This window comes from Megalops cyprinoides, chromosome 24 (assembly GCF_013368585.1).
Source record: "Megalops cyprinoides isolate fMegCyp1 chromosome 24, fMegCyp1.pri, whole genome shotgun sequence".
NCBI classification, from domain to species: domain Eukaryota; kingdom Metazoa; phylum Chordata; class Actinopteri; order Elopiformes; family Megalopidae; genus Megalops; species Megalops cyprinoides.
The window spans coordinates 21,112,530-21,140,279 of record NC_050606.1 but is presented as its reverse complement, the minus strand read 5'-3'; the positions used below and the strand labels follow the sequence as shown (position 1 = coordinate 21,140,279).

Genomic DNA, 27,750 nt, shown 5'->3' with positions numbered 1-27,750 from the left:
CGTCCAGCGTGGACTGGCGTGACAGCAGCATGGTGGCCTCCGTGTAGTTGCTGGCAGCGGGGAGGGGAGGGGGTGGGGGGGTTGACAGATGGGGCGAGAGATGGGTAGAGATGAGCTTGTGAGTGACGGGGTCACAATGCGGGAATCTGTCCAATGGAAAACCTGCATCTGCACCTCCAACCCGCCCCTTACACTCATGTTAGTACAGAGGATACAGAGCACATGTTCAGACTCACAAGCTAGTATCATGATCTATACCATTATAGCCTATAATAAATACATTTGCTCATCAAAGATATTGTTCATCCATTCGAATACAAGATTTACACTTTACAGAGGAATACACATGTTGAAAACATTATCATAAATAACATATATGGATCATGTTAAATGCAACCGGGAATGAAAAAAGACCTTGTAAGCAGTACATAGCAGTTAAAACTATTTGCTTTGTGTGTGCTTGTTATGTCCAATCAAAAGCTGACCTTGGCCTAAATTTTCAAATGCTTACCATCATAATGTCAACAATATTCTTTTCTAATCTTCTATCTAATCTAATTTAATTCTGTTCCCCACTCACAGACAGCCTCACAGCATGCTCAGACTCAGAGAGCCTCTCCCTCACAGACAGCATCAGAGAGCAGTGGCGGCTGGTGAGCTGGAAACAGGGGAGGCTGAAATATTACCTTTAAATCTATCATTACTTTCAACCTGTTCCCCTTTATCCTCCTTGATTAACAATAAAACAAATAATTCACAGAATAATTGACACCAATGCGTAAATAGAGTAAATGATTATGCTTGCGAAACAGCGCAGATTGTCCGTAGTTTGTGCGCTATTGTGAAAGCTACAGCATGACGCTGTTAAGGATGGCACTTTGAACAATTAAGTGGCAAGTAATCCCAAAGCTTTCTCTTAAGTGTTTCACATTATAGCTTTTTTGTGTTACAAAATTCAAATTACAAAACGGAGCTAAATTTAGTTAGATCGATTTAAATTACTGAGAATAAACGTTTAGGTTAGGTTGAGTGCAATGAACAATAACATTTAGAACACAGACCTCACAAAAGCTGTGATGTGTCATGTGTCATTTAACATAATTTAAATCGATAAATGCCATCCTTGTTAATTGAACAATCTCACATTGTAGCGTTCGCAAGCACACAAACTACAGACAATCTCAGCTGTTTCGCGAGCATAAGCATTTACTCCATTTACGCGATTGGTGTCAATTATTCTGTGAATTATTTGTTTTATTGTTAATCAAGGAAGATAAAGGGGAACAGGTTGAAAGTAATGATAGATTTAAAGGTAATGTTTCTGCCTCCCCTGTTTCCAGCTCACCAGCCACCACTGTCATAGAGACAGCCTCACAGAGAACATTTCTCTAACAAACAACCACAGCGAGCTCTCACAGACAGAAATACTGATTCACTGGTGAGTGACAAAATGTTTTTGCATATGGTCATTACCAGCCAATGAAAATCCTACATCAATCAACTCCATCAATCCATAAATGTGTCACTGCCTCATTAGCAGCACAAGCAATACAATACATCGAGGTAAGTCTAAAGGAATAATGTATAGACTGCAAAATTGTGGCTGTCTCTGCTTTGCCTCACTTGATATCTGAAAGCTGCAGTTTACAGCATAATTCAGGATAAAGGAGTAACGATATGCCAAAAACATGGTAACATTCCAAAGTTCAATTGTAGTGAGCTGAACATCTCTCAGAGTGTTTGAATCATCACATACAGGAAAATGAACACTGAAACTGAGAGATGCCAGAGAAAAGCAAAGCGTGAGGCATTCGAGTGCATGATGTCACAGTCATGTGATCCTAAAGCACCACCCGTACCTGGACATGCTGTCACGCGAGGCCATGGAGTCCTGGCTCTCCATCCTGTACCCAGCCTTCCTTCGCCGCACCCTGTGGGAGCCGGACGCCAAGCTCTCCTCGTCGATCCGGTCCAGGCCAGACTCCCTCGACAGGTTCAGGCGCATCTGCTTCTGGTAGAAGACGTGGATGCTCTCCCTGGATGGCACATTCCCCTGTCCCAGAGAGGAAGGCACACTCAGCAACCTCTCACCGGGGAGGGTCACCTCGATCATGTCCAACATGGGAACAAAGAACGACACCGCTGCTCTACAGCCAAAGCACTATGAGCCCACGTGCAGGAAGTTCACCGCCTGTGTGCCACGTGGGCCGAGGAGTTGGTTCGCGCCTGGATGCAACACCAGGAGGTTGCAGGTTTGAACCCTGGGTATGGCCCTGCCCTTTGACCCCTGGGCGTGGTGTCAAAGCGGCCCGGATGGCCCTGGGGGAGGGGTGCGAGGGATCGGGATGCGATGAGGTACCTTTTTGACCTCGCGTGTGAGCATGCAGCGCTCGATGCGCAGCACAGTGGAGATGTCGATGTGTTCGCGGCACATGGAGTTGAGCCAGGCGGTGAGGCTGTCCAGCGTGGTGAGGAACAGGACCCAGGTGAACTTGATGATGTTAAAGATCCGTTTGATGATGTTGTCTACAAAGAAGCGCAAAGCAGTCCGTCACGCACAGCACACAGATGGAGCCTGGGCTACACCCATCACATTCAGCTCTGCAGCTTTACACTTAATGCAATGCAGTGCATGTTAGCAGCCCTGCAATAAACACAATCAAGCCAAAACTATCAGTGTGCTACTACCATATTCAAGAGACATATGTATGCCTGATGATTTCCCTTAAAAAGATACAAGTTGCACTGTAACAGCTTTCAAATAGCACTATTAGTGCACTCAGGACAGGCTCTGGCCCTTAACTACTGTGCCTGCCTCACTCTTTGTGCACTATAAGTGGACTCAAAACAGAAATATTAATGCACTATAAACCAAAACAAATGCACTACATGTGAAATCTGAAAGGAAACTCGTGCACTAAAATGTTCTTGGAACAGAAACTAGTGCACCGCAAGTGCAACCCGAACAGAAACTAGTGCACAACAAATGTAATTGGAAAATAATGCATATTCCTAACCTGGCTCATCAGACCTCTTCCCCTCCTCTCCACTCTCCTGCTCGTCCTCCAGCTCCTGCACTTCTATAGTCACTGGGCCTGCAGGGAAGTGACAGACACATAGATAAAGAGGCACATAGGCATGAATAACACAAAGAAGACCCAGACTGGTAACAGTAGGAAACACCCACAGCAGACCTGCACAGCACTAAATGGTTGCTTTTCCATTTATGACATAATCATGTAGAATTCTGCATGTTTGGAATTCTAACCTGACCACTGTTGATCTGTTGCCCTAGAGAGAGGTGTTCCACAGGAAGAGCAGAGAAGGACATGTATAAGCTGGCGGGACTCTATGACAGTACTTTACACGCCCCACCCAGAGGCAGTCTTTAACTATCTTTGAATGTAGCTCAAAGACTGCATTCATGAATGATTAAGTGTCATGATGGACATTTCAAACCACTGTCAGGTCTGTGTGTGCAGTCCATCAGCCTGCATTATGTATTTAAAGCATGCAGCTTTGTGGTGAGATTAGCCTTAAGCTATTTCCACCAATTCCGGAGGAGCGACTGACCGCGTCTAACCACAGGGTTGTCGATCAAGGAGCCCCGCGCTCTGGAGTCTATTAAAGACTAAAGAGTCCCAAAAGGGGACCCCACTACAGAGAGGCTTTACATAGGGTCTCTGAAGTTCTAATTAATGCACACAGGAGCCACTCTCAAGAGTATAATGTAACACTGAAATAAAAGCCAAAAGAGGAGCTGACAGGCAGCCCTTACAAAGAAAACATATAAATTCATTTCAATTTCATACAATCATTCAATAAATTAAATAATAAATATGAAAATATGTTATGTCTCAATATAATCTAAAATGTACAGACAAATGTATTTACATAAAGATGTCAGTAACTGATATATCTTCAGTAATATCTGACATATCTTTAAACTAAAATCCCTGGATTTATGGATGATATATTCCTAGCATACATAACATTTCCATAAGGGGAAGTAGACTGTCCTAAAAATGAGTGCTCTGATGGGAGCAGTTGCCAGGCGGAACAAAAGTAAGGACAGTTCCTGTCCTCCTGCAGGAAGGGAAGCGACACATCCCACCTTACCTTCCTTCCTGTCCATCCTCTTCTTGTCCCCTCCGGTGTACTTCTTCCAGAACCTACGCTTGCCTTTGCCCCGCTCTTTCAGGGCAGTTTTGGGGTTTGTGATCCACGCATGGTACACAAACTGAGGAGAGGGAAATAGCAGTCAGACCTGCTTTATGAGGGACCACACCAATGAAACCAACTGGAGTTACAACAGAATACAGCTAACCCTCAAACCAGGAAGCACAAGACACACCATGATGATATTGTCAAAGCAGGGAGAGCACTGATGGCCAAGGTTAGGGAGTGTTTTGCTCCAGCGACACATCGTGAAAATGCTTGGACCACTGATGTGTGCAACACTTTGGTGTTAATCTACGTAATTATAACACTTTCACTTCAAGTGTTTGCACTTTTACTGCTAATCCCAATAAAAACATTACGATGGAGTAGACCACACCCTAAACAGCTGCCAAGGCACAATTGCACAATGACTCATAAACCCAGGATTCCTTCCTGGTGGACCACCTTCGGACATGCAGAAACGGGGAGCGACCTCAACACAATGACAGGGAGGGAAATGAGCACAGGCACATCCACTGCATTTCCAGGTCACTGTTTTGTCTGACCTAGTTGAGCATTTTTATATAGAAATTTTAGAATGTTAATCTTTGCTGCCTTTATAGGGGCATTAAAGTCAGTGAGATGAAGATGCAGGTGAGGGCGTGCTGAACTGGACAGCACTGCAGCAAGGACACACAGGGCAAGCAAGGAAGCACAGGCCTGAGGTAATACCTTGGCTGCCCTGATTATGTACTGAAGAATAGTTTTGGGCAGCTTAATGATAGACTTGGGCAAGGCCAATATCGCAGAGGCAAATTTTCCAATTGCTCGCTAGGAAGAAGGACAAAGTAATGGTGAGGGAAGTTAGCACAACACTAGTAACATTGCTTGAAGAGAAGGTGTTAGTGATTAGTGACTTGGAAAAAAAAACAAGAAGAGTTTGACGGAAAAAATAGGTTTATTGCTGAGGGAACAATAAACAGAACAATCTGGTTTTAATAAGACGTGCGAGAACAGATGTTCCTTCCGAGTTAAACAGTAAACAAATAAGTATTTTATTTGCTACAAAAATGGAGAACAGTGGGGTATGAATATAAAATGTAATAATTTCACAAATGTCTTTTAGACAGAATGATAATAGTTGGACCAATTTATTAGAATGCACAAAGTCCTGAAAGTCCTAAAAGCAAATCTTTAAGTGACAACCAAAAAAAACCATGAATGAGTTTTACACAAAATCTACCAGGTACAAACCCTGTAGAATAATTTGTGATGCTACAATGCTATACATCTCAGTAAAAACCTGTAGTTCATGAAGCTAGGATTCAGATTCTTTGATGAAACTCACCTGAAACGCTGATTTCTTGGGAGCTTCCTCCTCTTTTTTTTCCTCCTCTTCCTCTTCTTCCTCACTGTCCGTTTCAAACAAGTAATAATCTCCACTTCTGACCACTGAAGGGAAAGGTGTTATGCACAAAATTACAAGGGATTTCTCCCTGAATAACTTATAAAGGGTCTGATTTGGATTAAAAAAACAGCTCATCTACAGGGTGGTTGTCAAAACAATTCAAGATTACACTGACAAACTTGTTAATGTTCAGTAAATTTCTAACATAGCCATTTCTTCAAATGTATCTAGCTTTTATTACCATTGTGAGGAACATTTACAGTAAACAGCAGCAGAGGAGGGTGACAGAGAGAAATGTCTACAGTAAGCATCTACAGAAATAGCTACAGTATCTACAAAAATATCTACAGTCTTAAATTACTTGAGTAAGAGTTAATTAAAGCAGAGAGAACACTGAAAAAGGCTTCACATCAGATATAGCTGACAGGGGCTTCAGAAAGGCATGGCAGTAATTTCAAAGAAATGAACGCTGGAAAGCACATTGGAAAGGGTGTTACACTACCACCACAGCAGAGAAGTAGAGAGCAAAAAAATAACAGAAATAAAACATTGCAACTGCAGACAACATATGATCAGTGTTAAATCAGTGTGAAAAGATTTCTTGAGTATCTCACTGAGGTTCAGTGCACAGCCCAGAGGCAAGGCCTATCCCTACACTTATGCTGTAGGAAAGGTTTTTGATAAGAAAACAGCCTTGTATCCTTGAACAGAAGCTCACAATGGAAAATGGAGGGATGAAATGGGGGGGATCAAAACTATGAAGCTGAATGGACACTGGGAAAACAATGGGGGAAAATGAGATGGCACAGTGTGACAATGACAGGTAGATGTTCCAAGACAACCGGATAGGACAACAACCAAGAGGAACCAATCAATGAAATCCTGGAGCTCCACAGGTCCTGAAGGTTTTAGCGATGCTTTTCAACTTGCAGATACCTGACCAACACCCAGAACCATAGGTGATACCATCCACAGTGACTCTGACTCCAATTTAGTAGCCAAAACCTAGACTGGAATGAAGACTACAAAATTGTGGACCTCAACTGGACAGAACTAAGCTACACAGTAAATAGTATACATTCCTCAGATATGGAGAGGACGTTCAATAAAATAAGAAATTCTTACGGATGTGGGACCTGTTGATTTAGAACACTGATTAACAGGAATGCGGGTAAGTGGATCTTTGTAAGGTGGTTCTGTATGAGTACCCTAAAACAGTTTCTGTCATATTCTTATGATTTGGCCCTATTTTTGTTACCTTTAATGCTTAAGTACTGAGGTGTTACTAACAGATTAATAGCTATGCTTTTGTAATGGCTGATGTGACCTCATGTAACCTGCCATGATGACCTTGTCCATTGCACAGGAGAGTAGTTAGTCAAACAAATAAAAATTAATATATAAATATTGATACAAAATGTTTCATGGATGCACCCTAACAGCATTGATACAGTTCCTCTGGAAGTGCCCCTATGTTCACAGGTGACTAAACAAGAGACAAAATCCATCCCCCCAGCCTGTCGTATTCAGCTACCACAGTCTGGGTCATCAGACTGTTAGTTTCAGAGATTTGGATGTTTCAAGGACAATACTGTGAGGGAAGGACTTTATCTCTTTTCATTTCAACTAACGTCACAACAGAGTGATTCCCTACTGCTGGCTCTTCAGATCGAACAATCAAATTGAACTGGTTACATTACCATATGTAAATTACAAATCCAGACATTATGCCTTTTCTTTCTTGGGCAATATACACCTTATTTAAGGTTCCTCCTACCACTCCGTTAAATACCTCCGCATATTATTTTCTAAAATTAGTGTTTGACTAGGTTTTTAGGAAAGTGTCAATACCATTAACAATACACAGTTGCTTTCACCTTATAATGTTCTCCAACCAAATGCATCATGCAGCTGCTTTCAAAACTGGACATAAACCTTAAATAGAAGTAGAAAAGTCATAAGGTCTAGATTGGGTCTATATGCTTTTCGGAATCTGTAGAGCCCAAATGACAGCAGTAAGAGAATCCTCAGAGTTCTGGTCAAGGATATAAGGTTTACTGCGATTGAGAAAAGGACACGGAGAACCTACTGGAAGCATGGTCAACCCATGGCCGCCACCACAGCTTTTTTTTGGCCTTGGGTTTTTCATTGTCTGCTTTCCCTAAAATAAAATGTTCACAAAATATTAATTGAAAATGTTTTAGCAAAAAGTTTTCTTCAGACACATGACCTTAAAGAACACCAGTAAGCTGCAACATGCTTTAAAAAATAAAGAGAAAAACAAAATCAAAATGACAATCATTTTCACAGGAATGCTGACTTTTGTGTGAGCTGTTTGAAGCTATTTCAATGTCAATATTTAAAGTTTAAGTTGATTTAATGTGCCCTCCTTTCTGCACTGTACAGAAGAGAAGCTACTGAAACCTATTATAATAGCAATGCATTACACATGTAGACAAATCATGGGTGCATGTGCCTAACATTTGAAAATAAATAAGAGGTACAAATTTGACTATCTTGCATCACTCTACAGCTCAAGGAAGGGGTACAAGTTTTTATAGACATGATTGTATTCTTCCCTGATTCCTTCACCCTTTCCACTGTAACAGTCCATGCATTCACACAAGTAAACAGCTTTTTCATCTATTTCCAACTCTACTGGAAAAATAGAAAATTGGCCACAGTTCAAAGAAGTCTTGTTATCCTTTCACGGCCATTCCACAGCACCTTGAACTCAGGCCAATACTGACAAACACTAAACATCGCTAACAGCTCTGTGGTTTCCCTGCTGAGTTTTTCATATTAGCTTAGTAGGGGCCCAAAGCACAAGCATGTCATTGTAGAAGACAAACAACCGTGATAACATTGGAGACTAAGTGGTACAAGCTTGGTAGCTGAAAACGGTGCTAGCAGTATATGGTTGTACACCTTATAACAGAACTTATGGTGGCAATGACTCCCATAATGATGCTACATTACAAGTACTAGTACAGGCACTAAGGATTCAGTATCTACAGTAGTTTGTGAATTGTGGGACATTATATACACATGTGTGTGCCTTTCTAAATCTTGCCCAATCAATTTCATTTCAGTTTGCCACAGGTGGACTCCAATCAAGCTCTAGAGGCATCTCAAGTTTAATCAAAGCAAACAGTATTCAGACCCTTTGCCATAGCAAAGGGTCTGAATAGAATGGTTCAGACACAATAACAATGGTTATTGTGTGTTGATTGATGGCCAAAAGAGTACATTTAATACACTTTAGAATAAGTAAATAATACAACAAAGTGTGCAAAAAATGGTCTGAATACTTTCCAAAGCCACTGCTATATAGTTGCTTGCCTAACACTATTGACTACACTTCCTGTAAGTCACTCTGGATGATAGTGTCTGTCATATAAATAAATGCAAATGTCAGGAGTAAACACGTACTATTTAATGAAATCATTGTGTGTATAGAAAGGGGTGTTTAATCACATAAAATCCTAAAGAACCTGTGAATGTCTAAAAGAGTTAAATACTCTCAGGGAAAAGTGTGTGAAACACCTACGCTGCTACTCTCCATGGCTGGCACCCCACCCCAGCCCACCACCACCATGTGCCATGTGCCTCAGGACCTAGCCACACGTGATCTCAGCAAAGTTTAAGCTCAAAGCCATACCTTCGTCATCGTCCTCGTCCTGGATCAGTTTCTGACCCTCGCCCGACTCCTGAGCCATGCTCAGCATCTTCTCCTTACCCCTCTTGAACTTCTGCTGCCTGGTCTTGATACGGTCCATCCTAGTTTGATGCAAGAGGGGAGGACGGTGGTGCTGGGTATTTAAAATAGGTCTCTAGTCTGAGAGTCTTCCTATTATGATGTTACACCTTTGACATCATCACAGTAATTATCCAACAGACAAGGCTGCTGTTTCTGGATATGAGTGAGGAGCCATAGAAACAGCAGAGTCTCTCACTCACTCACTCACTGAGGGATTGCCTCAGTCACATTAAAAAGTTTTTTCATTTTGATTAAACTGATAATACTCAAGTATGTGTTGATTTAAAAAAAAATAATATCATATTACGGTGCAGTAGGGTGTAAACAGTTGAAAAAGATGTATGCATAAAGTATAAGAATGGCCTCACTGTCTCTTCAGCTGCTCCATGGACTTATTCTCCTCCTCCAGTCTGGCCCTGACCGCTTTCACTATGGTGGCCTGGAATAGCTCAGCTCCTCTGAAACACATAGCCAGAGAGAGAGAGTCACAGAAGAGATGAGCAGTTTACACAAGGTGTAGTGTAGTGATTGGCCCCTGAATGACAGAAAGTGATAATCTGTTGAGACTGCATCTGCAAATTTGAGCGGGAGCATGTAAGAGTCTATGAGACACTGTGTGTCTGTGAGTGTCTCCATGAGTGTTTCTGTGTGTGTGATTTCCCTTGAGTGAAAGTGTGAACACATGAATGTATAGGTGTGTGTGTGTGTGTGTGTGTGTGTGTGTGAGAGAGAGTATATGTGTGTTTATGTTTGTATGAGTGTGTATGAGTATGTTTGTGTAAGTGTATTTATGAGTATGTATGTACATCTGTGTGTATGTGAGGATGCGTGTATGTACTGTGTGTGTGTACTCTGTATGTTTGTACTCTGTGTGTGTGTGTGTGTGTGAGTGCCTCAGTACCTGGATGCTAGGATCTGGGAGGCTCGGATGTCAGCCACCACATGCAGGAAGTAGTAGCTCATGAAGACTCTCCTCTGCAGCAGCAGGAAGGCAAAACAGATGCTGTCCCAGATGATCCCTGCCTCATCACTGGGCAGCTCACAGTCCTTCCTCTTCTCACCGTCAGCTGCAGTACGCAGGGAGACACAACACTCAACACCACGGCCACCCTGCACTACCAAGGACCAAATTAACCATTCATCAACCACTAGCCTTTCATATTCTGTTAAATAGCAACAAACTGCAACTAGTCATCTATCACAGATGTTACTTATGTATTAACTAACATTAAATTAGGTCCCTCAAAATCCTGTGATGAATCATTAACAAAATATATATTATTCACTGTCAAAAAGATTACTTCCTAAGATATTCCGAAAAACGCATACATAATAAGCTGTTATCTACAAATGTGGAGGAGACAGTTGCTCACTTCCAGTACTTTGCACTCATTAATAAGAAATTAATAACCTGCATTGTAAATGAGTAAAGGAACAATAAATGTGAGTGACATTGAATATTTTTAGACAGGTTACTTACGCAGTGTGTAGCCTTTTATAGTGCAGGACAGACTGAACAGCTGGATGAGCCAACAGTGTTTAACCATCAGGGGGTTGATGTAGCCACAGGCAGCTATCTAAGAAAGACAGAGAGAAACCAGCAGCCCAGGTTACCATGGGCATCTTTATTCACATACATCATCTACTCAAGAGAGATCTGTTTGCTCTCTAGAAAATGTCACACATTATTTAAGCTGAATTTCATGAAGCATGTTTGACAATTTCAGCTTGACACAATGCAGAAAGCATTACCATGTTTCAGAAAGCTGGGGCACCATTTGCTGGGCCAATAGGCAGTGCACATTCTATCAACACTGACACATGTAGGTTATAGCTTTACAAATGCAAAATTTTGCAGACAGAGGCAAACGACTTGAAACATATCATAGCATTTGGCATTGTTCTGTGTTGTGTTGCTATATTTAATCCTATCTAAGTTGTGATTGGTTGTCCGACCCACTGCCCAAATAGTCTCCCTAATACGTCAACGGCAGGCTGAGTATATGTTGTTCCCCACCATGGAGCGGGTGTAATGTGATGTAATGTGACTCTTTCCTTGTCAACATATAACTGAAGAGTGATTATGCGTGTGTTTAGGCTTGCTTTGTTTCTACAGTGCAAGTAATGTTACTAGGGAGTCTGGTGGTTTGCACTGTAGTCTCAATATATCTGTTGTCTTTTGGTTATATGTTGTCAGTAGTTCTCTTCACTTAGTTTTGAGCAGTGTCAGGTGTAGCAGTGTGCTAACAGCTGTGTAATAATGGGCAGGGAACTGGACCAGTAAGCAGATGGTTTATAATAGAAGGAAAAAGGAACTGCACCTGAACCACTTCTGGGCAGCCAATCAGATAAGTGCATATCTTAAAATCTAAGCTAGGCAAAAACCCATAATGCACTGCTGTGTTTGGCGATCCTCAGTGTCACTACCAGACTGAAAACCCACCTCTTCACACTGCATTTTGGCTTCCACGCTTCCACACTTTCTGTGCTAATGTCTTCACTGCCCCAGGTTCCAGGCTGGGTTACTGGTGCACCATGCAATTCCTGTTACAGCACTTTTTGGCTGGTTTTCTGTCCATCCACTTCACTTTAGCATTTGATAGCAAAATTGCACTATCCAGTGCTGCTGTACTACTGGACTTGTACTGCTAAGTTGATGCTCATCTGCCAAAGACACACCATTGCCCCTTTTCCACTAAGGCAGTTCGAGGGCCGGTTCGCAGCCGGTGCCTAATCTCGAACCAGTTCTTTGCGTTTCGACAGCCAAAGAACCGGCTCTCGGCCAGGAAAACTGGTTCGAGAACGGCACCAACAATTTGCTGGTCTAGAACCAAGAACCGCTTATGTCAGGGGCTGGGGGCAGGATTATCGTAACCAACAAGACCAACTAAAACTTTGTGACCACCATTTAAAAAAAAACAGAGCTAGTGTAGTGTCTAGTCTAAGAAGAAGAAGAAGAAAACCAGTTTTATTTTTCAAATGTTTCGCCTTGTTGCCAGCCAGCTACAGTGCATTCAGAAAGTATTCAGACCCCTTCACATTTTTCACATCTTCTTATGTTGCAGCCTTATGCTGAAATTGTTTAAATTCATTTTTGTTCCTCAGCAATCGACACTCAATACCCAATAATGACAAAGCAAAAACAGGATTTTAGAAATTTTTGCAAATTTATTAAAAATAAAAAATTGAAATATCACATTGACATAAGTATTCAGACCCATAACTCAGTACTTAGTTGAAGCACCTTTGGCAGTGATTACAGCTTCAAGTCTTCTTGGATATGATGCGACAAGCTTTACACAACTGGATTTGGGGATTTTCTGCCATTCTTCTCTGCAGATCCTCTCAACCTCTGTCAGGTTGGGTGGGGACCATTGGTGGACAGCCATTTTCAGGTCTCTCCAGAGATGTTCAATTGGGTTCAAGTCCAGGCTCTGGCTGGGCCACTCAAGGACATTCACAGAGTTGTCCCCAAATCACTCCTGCATTGTCTTAGCTGTGTGCTTAGGGTCATTGCCCTGTTGGAATGTTTACCTTCAGCCCAGTCTGAGGTCCTGAGCGCTCTGGAGCAGGTTTTCATGAACGATATCTCTGTAATTTTCTCCATTCAGCTCTGCCTCAACCCTGACCAGTTTCCCAGTCCCTGCCACTGAAAAACACCCCCATAACAGGATGCTGCCACCACCATGCTTCACCATTGGGGTGGTATTGCGCAGGTGATGAGCAGTGCCTGGTTTCCTCCAGACATGACGCTTAGAATTGAGGCCAAGAGACCAGAGAATCTTGTTTCTAACAGTCTGAGAGTCCTTTAGGTGCTTTTTTGCAAACTCCAAGCGGGCTTTCATGTGCCTTTACTGAGGAGAGGCTTCTGTCTGGCCACTCTGCCATAAGACCCAGAATGGTGGAGTGTTGCAGTGATGGTTGTCATTCTGGAAATTTCTCCCATCTCCACACAGGATCTCTGGAACTCAGCCAGAGTGACCATCAGGTTCTTGGTCACCTCTCTTACCAAGACCCTTCTCCCCTGATTGCTCAGTTTGGCCAGGCAGCCAGCTTTAGGAAGAGTCCTAGTTGTTCCAGACTTCTTCCATTTAAGAATTATGGAATTATGGAATATTTCAAGTGGAATATTTCACTTTGTCATTATTTGGTATTTAGTGTAGATTGATGAGGAAAAAAAATGAATTTAAACGATTTTAGCATAAGGCTGCAACATACCAAAATCTGAAAAAAGTGAAGGGCTCTGAATACTTTCTGAATGCACTGTATGTATTTCTTAGCTGTTTAGTGAGCTACTAATGTAACATTGATGTCTAGCTAGCTGGCTAGCTATCTAGCTGTTGGTCAGCTAACATTACCCAAGCAAGCACAGCTACTAATTTCTCACGTCAATGTTACGTTTGAAATTTGTAACATTGAAGTGAGAAATTAGTAGCTATGTTTGCTTGGGTAATTCTAGCTGACCAACAGCTAGCTAGCCAGCTACCATAACCTTGGAAACAGTAGCTAACATTAGCATGCTACTTTGTAACATTGCCATTGACTCACCTACCAATGTCACTTAACATTTGGCTTCACAAAAGGCTAACATTGTATAAAGTGTAGTGGACAAATTTGTTTTTTAAAGCACTGTTCTCTTGTTTTCGTTGTTGTTTGTTCCCGCTAGCCTGGCACTAGTGGGAAAGCGGAGACATATACAGAGTCTGTATACACTACAGACTGTTTACAGATGTATACAGTGACATAATGACGTGGCTCTGTGGTGGCTCTCTAGCCTGTGGAAAAACAAACCAGTTCTTAGAAGGTTCGCAAGTTGAACCAACTCCGAACCAGTACTAGCACCAGCCCAGAACTAGCACCTAGTTCGCGTTGGTGGAAAGGGGGTAAATGTAAATAAATTCTAGACGTGCGGTGTGCAGATTTCAGGCCACTCACAGAGAGGATGTTCTTCATGGTGATGACGAACACATTGTAGGCGATGAGGAAGTCCCAGAAGTGCAGGATCTTCTTAATGGGCTTGAGCAGGAGGTCACCGCCGAAGAGCAGGAAGTAGAAGCAGGCCACCAGGTAGCCCATGCAGAAGACACTGATGCGCGTGGTCCCCGTGATGAAGATGATGGTGAGAACGAACCAGAAGAGGTAGCTGAACATGATCACCTTTAGCATGTCCAGGTAAGACCTGCAGGTCGAAAGGAGAGCCCACATGAGTGGTTGGTGTTGCTAACCTGACACAAGTTAAAGCTAACAAAACGCATGTGTTCTGTCAAATAGTTGGTTCACTTGGTAAACACTTTGTACATCTGACTAAACACTACCCAAAACCTCAAATTTCCTCTTACTGAATCTGAAAAAAGTATTTAAAATGTAAATTTGTGTGTGTGTATATATATGTCCCAGTGCAGAATCAAACCAGCAACCTTTCAGTTATGAGCTCTGCTCCTTACCTCTACGCTATATATATGTGGGTGGTAGTGTGGCATAGTGGTAAGGAGCAGAGCTTGTGACTGAATGGTTGCTGGTTTGATTACACACTGGGGCAATACTCCTGTAACCTAGGGCAAAGTACTTGACCCAGAATTGCCTCAGTAAATGTCCAGCTGTACATACAGTACCAATCAAAAAGTTGGACACACTTGATTAAGACAGTGAGATACATATATTCAAAGACATTTTGAGCTGTAGACTTTTGCTTAAATTCTTGTAATCTGTTTCTTGAAATCTGATTCACAAATATAAATAGTGAACTTGATGCCTATGTATGAATTTCTTTCCAAAAAATGTAATTTAAAAAAAAACATTTTTGGTTATTTTGAAGAAAATATAAGATAGTTTTGAGTTGTTTATAACAGTTTTTTGGTCACAATTGAGTTGGTTATAACCAACTCAATTGTTATAATTGTTATAACTGTTATAACCAACTCAATTGGTCACAATTGAGTTGGTTATAACAGTTTTTTGGTCACAATTCCATTTCTCTTATTTCATAGTTCTGATGTCTTTACTACTATGATAAAGAAAGAAAACTCTCCACACAGACATATCTTTATGCTTGTAGCCACTCACTCGCTTGCCTTATCAGTCACTCCTGATGTTCAGCAACCAAATGGGTGAGGATGAGGACCCTGAGTTTTAAGGCTGCAGGCCTGCGGATGGATCAGAGTGAGAGCCCTCCACAGTTCCCTGCCCTTCTAACCCTAACCCTAACCTCACACTGGCCTGCATTCATTGTAATCCATCACTTTCATCTTGTGTTAAACCCAGGCAGGGGGGGCTCGTACTGCGGCAGCGCGGTAAGAGTGGGGTTTGAATAAATGGACATCACAACACGGCCTTATGGGTAGAAACATCCAGGCATATCTCAGTCACAGGGAAAAGATGAAAAAAAATGCTTTTCCATATTTAAAAGCTGATTATTGAATTGCGCAAAAGTAGATAGCCAGTGGAAGGTAGGATGCCAGTGTATGATAGACCCAGCTGGTCTGGAATATTGATTTTTTTCCCTCCTGTCTGTAACGAGATCTGAGTGGGAGAGGGCAGCCATGAATGCGCTGGCCTATATTCGCTGCCCTGGTGACAGGCGATCAGATAATAAAAGAGCCCTGCACTTCACACATCTAAACAGTGTACATAATCAATTAGGTCGTGCGGCTCTGGATGGCCTCATGGCTCTCCCGCTCTGCGGTGGCGGCCGTGGGAGAGATCAAAGCCACCGGATCAGAGACAAAGTGCTGCGGAGAGCACTTACAGACGCAGACAGCCAGGAGAGATTAGTCTACCGCCCGGCTGATGTGAGGAAATTTCCTCAGCACTTACTGGAAAAAAAAAACAATGCACGCCACACTGGAACCGGGGGGGAAGAGGTGGCTGTCTGGGGTTCACACCCATCTTGGCTAATCAGATCAAAAGACTACTGACGTTCTGCCCACCTGCACTCCATGTAATGGAGATACCAAATCTCAGGACGAGTTGATTAGATTTTGAATAATCATAATTATAATAATAACAGTAATAAATTTGCAAGCACTGGATATTACTTTCAGTGGTGTTACCTACAGTGAACCTGTAGGTACTTCAGTAGTGTTACTTGCAGTGGTGTTACCTGTAATAGCATTACAGGCAGTGGTGTTACCTGAGGTAGAGTTACCTGCAGTGGTGTTACCTGTAGAAGCATTATCAGCAGTGTTGTTGCCTGTAATACCATCACCTGCAATAGTGTTACCTGCAGTAACCTTAGCCACAGTGGTGTTACCTGCAGCAGCGTGACTGTAATGCTGTTACCTACAGTAGCATTATCTGCAGCGGTCTTACCTGTAATTGCATTACTGGCAGTTTAGTCACTTGCAGTGGTGTTACCTGTAGCAGCCTTACCTGCAGTGGTGTTACCTGCAGCAGCCTTACCTGCAATGGTGTCACCTGCAGTGGTGTTATCTGCAGTAGTGTCGTCTGCAACCTCACCTGCAGTGGATGAAGTCAGGCACGGGGTTGTGGAGACTGAAGGACGCTGCATCCAGGTCCCTGCAGATCTCCACGTTGTCCCCGGCCAAGAGGCGCACCGCTGCCTTGTTCTCGTCATCGAAGACCTGCCTCTGCAGGGAGGCGCAAAGGAGTAGCATGAAGTCATCTGCAGGAGATGGGAGGAGAACGTCACTCACTGCTGGGGGGACGTTACTGTCACATCGTCATTCCATGCATGCTCTGTGTTAACGTACAGATGAGGAAAACCGAACTGGGCTTCGTGTGGAAATCTGGGAAGTAGAGCCACTTTATCAAGTTGGAGTCCATGGCTGAGTTGGGAAACCTCCAGGGATAGTCTGAAAAGAGACGAAAGGATAGCATAGCAGTAAGGTGTAGGGCTTGTGAACGAAAGGTTGCTGGTTTGATTCCCTGCTGGGGCACTGCTGCTGTAGCCTTTGGCAAGGTACTTAACCCAGAATTGCCTCAGTAAACATCCAGTTGTATAAATGGATAACATGTAATACCTGTATCCTATGGAAGTCACGCTGGATAAGAGCATCTGCCAAATGGCAATAATGTAACATAATAATGTAATCTGAACTTCAGGCAAAGCCTTCAGTGTTTCTACAGCCTGTGTATTGCTCCCTCCTGAGTGCTTCTTTCTAAGCACAGTGCACTGCACTGCATCAGAGGAGGGGCCTCCGGGGAAAATGCACCTTTGCAAGCCGCTGGGGGGATGCCGATGCACACCAGGTACTGGAAGCTCAGCATGCAGGCCAGGAAGCAGCAGTATTTGGGCCAGACCTCTGCGATGGCCTTCCGCCTGCGCCGGTACATGACTGCCATCAGGCCGAACGCGTGGAGCATGGCGTAGAAGTCCATCCTCTGGCCAATCACGTTCACCACCAGCAGGAAGCATGTCTTTATAAGCCAAAGAGAGAGACAGAGGATGATAGATGGGTGGATGGACAAAAAAGAAGGGAGAGTAGAAGAGACACAAAGACAGATGATGGGCAGAAAGGGAGAGAGGGAGAGTGACAGAGAGACAGAGAAAGAGATAGATTGATGGACAGAGGGAGAATGACAGAGAAAGAGATGGATCGAGAGACAGAGGGAAAGTGAAGGACGGAGAGTGAAGGAGAGATGCTTGTGGTAATCCAGCTAACCATATAGTGCTCATCTGTACAGTGTGTTGCCTGTTATATATCTTGATCTGAAATAACGGCACATAAAAATGCACTTTCTTGTTTCCAGTTGCCACATTTTTGTGTCCCATACACTTTGCCAATAGTTAACAGTAGGCATCACTAAAACATTTATTTGAAAGAAGCAAAAATTCAAGGTTAGACACCTTAGAAATAACAAATGTTCAGAATGGATATTATGCACAGGCAGCTGTCACTGAACGTACCTCCAGCCCAAACTTGTAAAAGAAATAGTTGATGAAGTACTTGGCACAGTTGACGATGCCGTCGTCAAGGTGTTGCCGTGTGATGTCATGGAAGATGATCCTGGCGGGAGGAGGGGAGAGGTTGTTCCGTAGCCGGTAGTACGTTTGGTGGTGGTAAATGGTCACTTCAAAAGCCAAGATGGCCAACATCAAGAGGTTATTCTGGTCACAGGGGATAGAGATACAGGGAGAGGGGCTGAGTGATGCAGTTCCACTGTTAATACTAAATGTGCTACTGTTAATCCTAAATGCAAGGGAAAAAATGTCTTCCAGGAGAGAATGATGGCTAAGGTTTTGTCACATCAATACAGAAGGACACAACAACTAAAAGAAAACACACAATATCTCATAAATAATCAGACAGAAACCCTCAATACCCACCCCAAACAAATGGTCAACCTTGTCAGTTTTAGTGTAATTTTCATTTCTTGCCTTTTGTACATGTAATACGCATGGACCTGTTATATAATGCACTTAGCCTTATTAGCATGCAGTAAGCATGACCCTGCCATGTAGTGTACGTAGCTTTGTTACCATGTAGTACACATAGACTTGTTACGTAGTGTACATAGACTGCTTACTCACCCTCAAATACCCCAGCATGTCAGGTTCCTTCTTCAGCCCTACCCAGTTGGTTGGGTCCACAGACTCATTGTAAAGTAGGGATTTCTCCATAATCTTTTTCTGCTCCTCTGTGTAGTTCTTGGGCTGTGGGAGAAAACACAAGGACCCAACTCAAGGGATCAAACAGGAGGATCTCCAGCTGACAAACCCACAGGCAAAGACAGTGGTGTCCATGCAGACCTGTATGTATCTAAACTTGCTCAAACTCAGGTCTTAATCACTTGGTGCCACTATAAATGTAATGTAAATGTGCATCACCTGTTGCTCCAGGTGTCAAACAGCTACTGATTGAAAGGAGCCTTTAAAATCATCAGCATATGATCCTCCACAACCAAAGCTGTAGATTTTCTATGCACAATACTTGTATGAGAGGCACATTTCCCTCTGGCTAAACTAGAGCACTGGAGGGAAAAGGCACAGCTTTGAATCCCTTTGGAAACTCATATGTGGGTGAATGTCAGAGTTCTGCAATTGCAGTGACAGTTTATGAGTGGTTAAATCTTTTGCAACTTCAGCTGTAATCCTGCACACATCTTTAAATGAGGAAACAGGAGTGGAGCCCACGACACTGAGATGCCACCCTCCTCTGAGGAGAGGAGCACAGACAATGAATGATGGCACGCACTAATACACAGTTGCTGGCTTGAGGCTGGATGGACTCCAGTTGGTACAACATCTTGCAGACGATGATGACGCAGGTCCAGACAGTGCAGACGCTGGAGGCCAGGGGACGGAACTGGCTATAGGGCAGCGCAAAGGCCCAGCTCAACACAAAGACATAGTTGAGCAGAGACACCTGGAAAGCAAACAAGAAACGGTAAAAGAATGTTTTTTTCAGTTCCTCCCAGTCACCATGAGCCTCAGCCAATCGGGGGAAGATGAGAAGGGGAGGACAGCCTCCTGATATGCACAAGTGCACAAATCTTGTTTGAGTATCAAAACATGGATCCTGAAAAAGCTGCTTGACTCAGAGATGGAACACAGAAAAATGACATCTGTACCCGCTCTCAAGATCTCAATTAGGTTGCACCTGTGTTAACACTGAATGACAGGGATTTAATGACTTTTAAAAAGACAGTGAAAATGAGAGGAGAATGAGAGGTATCAAATTTATTTATCAAGCTCATGGACATATCTCCCTGTGTGCAAAGAAGAGGAGGAAATATTCTTGGAGAATTGGAGACGAGATGCAGTAGTGAAGGGTAGGTGTGCTGAGAGGGAGAGCTCACCTCCTTGACTGTGACCAGGATGACGTATGAGGACACTATCTTGATGATGTGCATCTCCAGCAGCCACCAGATGAAGACCTGCAGCTTGTGGAAGCACTCCAGGAACTTGAGGAACAGCACCGTCAGGCGATCCAGCACCAAGTGCCACTTGTTCTTCAACTCTGAGAGAGTAAAAAGGAATGGGAGTAAGAACACAGAATGGAGGGGCTGTATTCTCAGTGACTGCACCATGAGGAATGCCTGGACCACTACAGACTCAGAGAGTGGACCATGAGGAATGTTTGGACCACAACAAACTCAGTAATTGGACTGTGAGGAACATTTGAACCATGGCTGACTCGGTGGCTGGACCGTGAGGAATATTTGGACCATGGCAGACTCAGTGACTGAACCATGAGGAATGTTTGAACTATGGCTGACATGGTGACTGGACCATGAGGAATGTTTGGACCATGGCGGACTCAGTGACTGGATTGTGAAGAACTTTTGGACCACTACAGATTCAGTGACTGGACGATGAGGAATGCTTGGACCACTACAGACTCAGTGAGTGGATCATGAGGACTGTCTGGAGCATGGAAGACTCTGCATCCGCTGTTCACAGCATGTCTTCTTCACCCCATTTCCCCCTCTCTTTTGCCTGTTTGACGATGCCTTTATGCTATGGGGGGGGGGGGGGGTCAACAACCTTGGCCTGTTGCCAAGTGTGATCTCTTTGTTGATCTCCAAGCCAAATTTGAATACCACTATACCCACATCATTTGCAACTTTTATGCTTTGATTGCCTGGAAATTCATACTCACTAAAGAGACAGTACTGAAAGAAATCAGGCTGTCTTGCTTAGTAGCACAATGGCAGTACCTCATCTAAGAACTGAATCTACAAACCTGATAATAAGCTCAGTTTCTTTACTGATGCGCCACAGTGTACCTGAGCTCTGGTCAGTGGGGGGCTCCGTGCCCACACTGCAGTGCCGACTCTCTGCCTTCCTGTCCTTCTCTGGGGGCTCCTTCTCCAGCTGCTTCTCCACCTCTGGCTCCAGGAGAACCTTCTCCCCTGCCTCCTCTTCTTTGGACATACTGCCTGGGGAGGAGCTCGCCATTGTGATGTCAGCCAGGCTGCCTTCGGGATGCACCAATCTGAGAACACAGTACCGTAGTGTCAGCCCCTAAAGGTCTGCCGTCATGACCGCCCCCTTCTGTCCAACAAGCAAAGCCATGGATATGGACCATCAATATGCTGCACTAACCACCATGTTACTGCTGTTAGGGCACAACATACCAGAGTTTGTTTTTAAATAAGCAATGCACATGTTTTTTTTTCATTTAGCACACTGGAATTGGACAAGACAAGTGTCCACTTCCTGTGTTTAGCAGTATAAGGGCAGACAGCGGTAATATTGCATGGGGCATTCGTTGCTTAAACTTGACGTCTCCTGCGCAGGCGGATGGAGAGGGGTCAAAGTTTAAGGTCAGGGAGCATGAAATGGCAGCACAGTGAGGCAGGCATTTCATGTCCTCAGTAAGACTTACTCATTCTGTTGGGAGGATATTTTTTGCTTGATGCTGTTCAAACAGTAAAATACAGAGAGGAGAAATCAGAAGGAGAAGACAGTTGAAATGTCACACAGGAGAACTTCCGCAGCAGGAAGACAGAATGTAAGTGCGGCTACATTTCAGAGAAGGGGGAGAAAAGGGCATATTGGGGAAAGAATGTGAACTCCTCACTTGGAGACGATCGTGCTACAAGGCCATCCTGGCACACTCAGGGCATGCTTAGAATTATGGGTAGTGTTTCAGGGTTAAAGATTGGTGGACGTGGGGGTTTAGGATCATGGAACAAGCTTTGGTGGAAGGGTAGGAAAAGGGTTTGAGAGCTGAGTAGATGCAGAGGTGAGTGGTTTCCTTGAAGGACTGAGGGATCCATTGGAGAAAAGAATACACTCAGACATAAGCTAAGGTATAAAAAAGGCAGCCAGATGAACTCATGAATATGTTGCTCACCTGACAGAGGTGCTCTGAAAACCAATAGAAACTTACAGCTATAATAGCACTTAGTTCAAATCAGCTTCATATACCGTTGTGGATCAGGCATGTCAAAAATCATCATCAGCTTCAGTATTATTCGTATGACAGGAAAGGAAGTAGGGAGGGGAAAGAATGTGAAAAAAATCCGGGAGATCCATGGAACCCAGTAAGCAAGCAGGTACCCACCTATTCACGATCAGATAGACACGGCCATTGACTTTGGCATGGCTGAGTGAGATGGGAGATGGAGGAGGAGAGATGAGAGACAGAGGGAGGTTACACAGTGAAAAAGGCAGAGTGGCAGACTAACTGGACACTGGGGCATGACCGATGGGCTGGAATGGACCATTTCACAGACAGACTTACCTTCGTGAAAAGAGAACACATGTTAAACATATACAGACCACTGCCATTTGAGGATTTACCAGCTGCAGTTTTGAAGTGCTTGTGTATTCCTGGCTCAATATTACACAAATATTCCCACAAATTCCTTGTATATATATAAATCCTTTAATATCTGCATTTTTATAAATAAATAAAATAAATTGTAAATATTTATTTATTTATCATTTAAACTTTATTTTACTAGTTAGGGGCAATTGAGAACCAATATTTTTTTTTACAATGGCATATGTAATATATTAGACATTAGACATTAAAACATTTTCCTTTATTATGGGTCTCGTTTCACCGCATATGGACATCTTACATTTTCATAAGAATACTTATGTGATTGGCATACACCCAAGTTTACTGTGTAAAGGAAGCATAAGGATCTCATCAAAGGTCAAGAATCTTGCTGTTGTTGGCTAATAGATGTGTTGACGTTGGTGGTCTTCCACATGTGCATTGTTGGCACAATGAAAATATTTACAATAGGGCTCATGCTTAGGGAGCCTGGTGAGTTTCATCCCTTTTTTTCGAGCGTTCTGGGGTTCCCCATCAGAGTGCGACTCACCTGTAGATGCTGCTCTCCTGCTTGGCTGCCACGGCCTTCAGGTCGGTCAGCTGCAGGAAGCGCTCGTGGAAGTAGTGCAGGTACAGGTTGCAGAATAGCAGGAAGGAGGTAGGGATGAAGATCCTGGTGAAGAGCTCGCTCACTGAGAACTGCTGCAGGCCCAGATCGCCCAGCCTGCCGGGGGAAAGAAAGAGAGAGATGAGAGAGGCCTTGTGTTGTGGAACATCTGGCCACAAGGCAGATGGGAACTGAAGTCCATGACAGCATGACATCATGTGGAGATATCTAAGCATGTGATCGCAATATGAAGTCATGAGCGTATCAAATGGTGAAATTAACACATTTACAAGTGCAGGGTATTCTCAAAAAGGCAAAGCAATCCCCTCCTAAACTGCACATGTCATGCCCTCAGAAGGATAAATAAATTTAACACAAAAGTTAACACACATTAAAAATATAATATAAAGAAAAAAACACTTTTGAAATCACAATTAAAATTAAAAATTGAAATTGCATTTCAGACCCAAGCAACTGTCCAATCTTGAATTTTTGCCACTTCTTAACCAGAGTACAAATTCTCTTAAAAGCTCTCCCCATAAACAGTCACGGATCCCAGTTGACTCACAACACATGTATATTACATGTATTAGTTCCTGATGAGAGCTGGGTTTGGGGTTAGAGGGTGTGTCACTCACTTTGTGTCACTCATTCCCGTCATGTTGTACCAGATGCGAGGGGAGGTCTTAAACTGGTACGTGTAAACCAGTATGAGGACCAGCATGGTGTACATCACCACAGACATCCAGAAGTACTTCAGGATTCTCCTCCACCATTCATAGTGCACCTATGCACAAACACACGTGTCCTTGAAAACAGTTCTCCGTGTGTGCCACAAAGGCTAATAAAGCAAAAGAATAGAGTTGTATGTAGCAAATACACTCTGTGTAGGCATGTGAAACAGGCTGAAACATGTACTCCTGCGTTTAGCACATCATCCTCTCAGTGTTTGCCCTAATCTACTAACATAGTAACTCTGCCACAGCATTAACTAATGTAATGTAGGTATAGTAGATAAAATGCTTGAAGTCATAGACATGGGGCTCCAAAGTGACCTGTACCTGATACAGCGCGACACAGAAGAGGAAGAGCATCATGTAGATGATTTTGTACATGACAATCTTGCCCTCGAAGCTGACAAAGAAGAACATGCCTCCGCAGACGTAGATCCAGTACTTGACGAACATGGACATCACCAGGTTCCCCAGAACCTGAATGATCTCCTTATTGCCACCACCTTCTTCATCTTCCTCCTCCTCTACAAGAAATGGAATGATTTTCAAATCCCCAGACACAGAATACTGAAGGAAACTCATCACATTGGGGGTATTCTCCCATTTGCACGTAAGACCTTTTTTTGTGCGCCTCCAGTTACGCGCCTTTCAGTTACGGGTATTCTCCCTTACGTGGTCCGATCACGCCCACGGCGCTTAACTTCCGAATGAAGGTGGGCTCATGAAAGAGGCGTGATTTATTTAAAATAGAAGTAGACTGAGTCACAACCTTGTTTATTTTGGCTGTCGGGAAAATGTGGAACATGGACTTATGCATTAACCATGTGAATGTCATTGAAATCCATTCAAACCTTAAACCAGACTCTGATTTTGAAAATAAATGCAAAGGGAGAGCTATATTACGAATCGCTTCAAAGGAAAGCATTTGTTTCTATGTATGACATAAACCCAGAAATGGAGTAAATATACCAAACGACACATGTGCTGGGTCTGCGTATAAAGACATGTTTGACATGTGGAGATTCATGAACTCTTTTGCACATAACTTATTGTTTATGCTATGTAGCGTGCGTATTAGGCTACATTACATGGTTCGTTATGTTTTCATTAGCGTTATTAAGCTTCTCATAGTTTTCAGTTAGCATCTGCTATATTTTTTAAGGTTAAATCGCTATTTCATCAAAGCTATAATTAACTAGAATGTTTCCAATCTAGTTTTCTAATTGCACCGGTTTTAGCATACATGCTAAACAGCTAATCACACTGGGGTGACCGTACACGCGAAAGGGTTAATAAAAACACACTACTGAGGAAAAGGTGCAACAAAATGCAAGTTCTAATGTCCATGTTTGAACTCATACTGAGTAGTCTATTATTAAAAATTCATTAGTAATCACTCATCATGACTCTTCCAAAGTACTCTCTATTAGCTAAATTGATTAATGAATGGCTAACGCTCTGCTATTGATACTCATCTTAATTGATATTTGTGTTTTTTTTTCTGTTGAACAATGTAATATAGGATTACAAGAAATGTTATTGTAGTTTAAAAATAATGACACACAAATATTGTAAATTCTAAACTTTATTAGTACATGTATAATACTGTTAAAAGTAGGCCTACCGCCACCTTAAAAGGCAATATGGTGTTTCGCCATGTAGTGGCGCTTGACTTACTACAGCCCTCAGAAGCGTGTATCTGAAAAGCGCATAAGTCAAGGGCAGAATACGCGTAAATGGTGTTTACATAAGAAACGCCCAGATTTTGGGGTTGCTCCGCCCGAAGCGCATAACTGCCTTTATGGCGCGCAAATCATAGACTTAAGTCAAGGGGAGAATATGCGTAGGCTGAAAAGTACATAGCTGCATGCTTTTTTTGACTTACGCGCATGGGAGAATACCCCCACTCTGCTTATGTACAGGTTTGCATGCTGTAGCATCTTCAGTGCAGGCTGGCTAGGAGACACACTTGACCCACCGCTACAACCCATCAATCAACCAATCATCCCAGGTGACCTGGCCATAAATCAACGAAACAGCAAGCCAGTGCACTGTAAAAGGGGAGCTGCTCTGATCAAAAGCAGCTGAGATCCCCTGAACAAGAAGGCATGGGGTGGATTCTCTCGGACCCCTGCGGCCTCCTCCTCCAGCTCACCCTTCTTGGGGACATCTGCTATAACGTCGGAAAGCACCGTGTCCTCCTTCTGCCTCTCCTGCCTCTCCATCAGGGCCTGCCTCAGCAGCAGCCAGAAGCTGAGGAGGCAAATTATCTGTGGAGAACAGACCAGGGAACGCTTATTCACACACACACACACACACACACCCTCAGCATATATACAGCCTACATTATAGCTGTGACTATTACTACAAGCTATTGGGATGGCAAGTGACTGGAAGCAAAATTCTACTCTAACTAGACAGTTAGGATCTTGTCTGGGAAAGGTGATCTCCAATTCCTGTCCCACAACGATGAACATGAACATTTCAGCCAGTAGGTCAAAAAAAAATGGCTGCCATCTTGGCTGGGCTGGGCTAGCTGGTCTATCTAACAAAGCTCATAACTAAAGACAAATGAGGCAATGCAGGAAAGTCATTTCTAAAATGCATGCCTTCTCATTTCTGACTTTTCAACAGCACCACTTTGCCATATCAGGGAAATCACAGGCCTTAACATCCTCCATCTAGACTTGCAATTCCAAGCCTGTTGAAACTTCTCTGATCTCTGAGTTAAAATTATATGATGAAATGAAATGATGCCTAAACAAAAACGCTAAATAAAACAGCATTTAATATTGAGATACATGCTAATATTATATTTGTCCCAAGATTCTGAAATTTCTCTTTCTAAAATGTACATTCTTCAAGAATATGATTTTCACTCTCATCTGAGGAAGAGTACAGAATGTGCGTTGGCCTTTTCACAGTTCAAAGCTCTATATTTTACTCTCAAACTACTGCTGACATTTAATATTACAGCCCAATAACTAAAAAGGCACCATCAAGAAAATCTTGTGGTACTATATACGAAAGTGAGCAGCATTGCCCATAAATATCGGAGGTGTCTGTGAAATCAAACAATGAATAAAATTGGAAAAGGATGCATCATTGTTTTAATTACACAAAGATCACTTTAAGGATTTGATGGAGTACTAATGAGGTTTTAATTCCATCTGATCCTCACTTAACCCAATGGACACTGCTGGAAGGATTTCATGCACTGGCAGCTTATGAAAGATTGAGGATGTTTCAGGGCAGGATCTAGTCATGTAATTGGGAGCTTGGTCTGAGACAAAAGCAAACAGTTTGGCAGTCCTGGCCCAGGTTTGGACAGCGCCGCCCTTAGCCAAGAGCCCTACAAGAGATCTGCTTTCCTTTCATTACTCATGTATGGATTCATGCAAAAGTGTCATGGGGAACAATAAAATCCACATTTGGGGAAATATATTTTAAATACAAGTCAAAATATACAGCGCATTGCATTATATATGAATGAATTATTTTATATATTGTATATTCTACAAGCTGACAGAAGCTACAATATCACATTATAGTAATCTAGCAGATGGTTTTATCTACTATTTCAATAGGTTACAATTGACTCATTTACATAGCTGCATATTTAAGGCAATTGTGGGTTAAGTACACCGCCCAAGGATACAACAGCAGTGCTCCAGCAGAGAGTCTAACCAGCAACCTCTCAGTAGCAAGCCCTGCCCTTACCACTACACCACACTATCCTAATTCTTCATATATTATAAATTTGTGTGAACATACATTGCTTACATTTTGGATTCTGTCTTTTGAATACACATTTTCACTAGCATTACCTAAGTGAAATAACACACTGTCTGACCAGATGGGTTCAGCTGAAGTCTTTGATTGTGTGG

General features: G+C 42.9%; 1 protein-coding gene across 1 annotated transcript in view; it reads right to left on the bottom strand.

Annotated features, from left to right (window-relative positions):
* The window catches only part of LOC118771122 (piezo-type mechanosensitive ion channel component 2-like), a 112,237-nt gene that overhangs the window by 15,996 nt on the left and 68,491 nt on the right, over positions 1–27,750 (bottom strand). Inside the window, exons 14-40 of the mRNA XM_036519006.1 lie at positions 26,019–26,133; positions 24,191–24,387; positions 23,768–23,916; positions 23,073–23,246; positions 22,301–22,342; positions 21,620–21,652; positions 21,018–21,226; positions 20,088–20,248; positions 19,484–19,654; positions 18,820–18,942; positions 18,196–18,396; positions 17,501–17,705; positions 17,039–17,140; positions 16,785–16,950; positions 14,265–14,508; positions 10,810–10,906; positions 10,231–10,396; positions 9,698–9,787; positions 9,231–9,349; positions 7,659–7,730; positions 5,510–5,613; positions 4,894–4,992; positions 4,120–4,240; positions 3,018–3,095; positions 2,360–2,526; positions 1,860–2,053; positions 1–50 (exon numbers count right to left, since the gene is read on the bottom strand). The exon at positions 1–50 is cut by the window's left edge and continues 124 nt beyond it. Coding sequence (XP_036374899.1) covers positions 1–50; positions 1,860–2,053; positions 2,360–2,526; positions 3,018–3,095; positions 4,120–4,240; positions 4,894–4,992; positions 5,510–5,613; positions 7,659–7,730; positions 9,231–9,349; positions 9,698–9,787; positions 10,231–10,396; positions 10,810–10,906; positions 14,265–14,508; positions 16,785–16,950; positions 17,039–17,140; positions 17,501–17,705; positions 18,196–18,396; positions 18,820–18,942; positions 19,484–19,654; positions 20,088–20,248; positions 21,018–21,226; positions 21,620–21,652; positions 22,301–22,342; positions 23,073–23,246; positions 23,768–23,916; positions 24,191–24,387; positions 26,019–26,133 — 3,649 coding nt within the window. The remainder of the gene's footprint in view (positions 51–1,859; positions 2,054–2,359; positions 2,527–3,017; positions 3,096–4,119; positions 4,241–4,893; positions 4,993–5,509; positions 5,614–7,658; positions 7,731–9,230; positions 9,350–9,697; positions 9,788–10,230; positions 10,397–10,809; positions 10,907–14,264; positions 14,509–16,784; positions 16,951–17,038; positions 17,141–17,500; positions 17,706–18,195; positions 18,397–18,819; positions 18,943–19,483; positions 19,655–20,087; positions 20,249–21,017; positions 21,227–21,619; positions 21,653–22,300; positions 22,343–23,072; positions 23,247–23,767; positions 23,917–24,190; positions 24,388–26,018; positions 26,134–27,750) is intronic.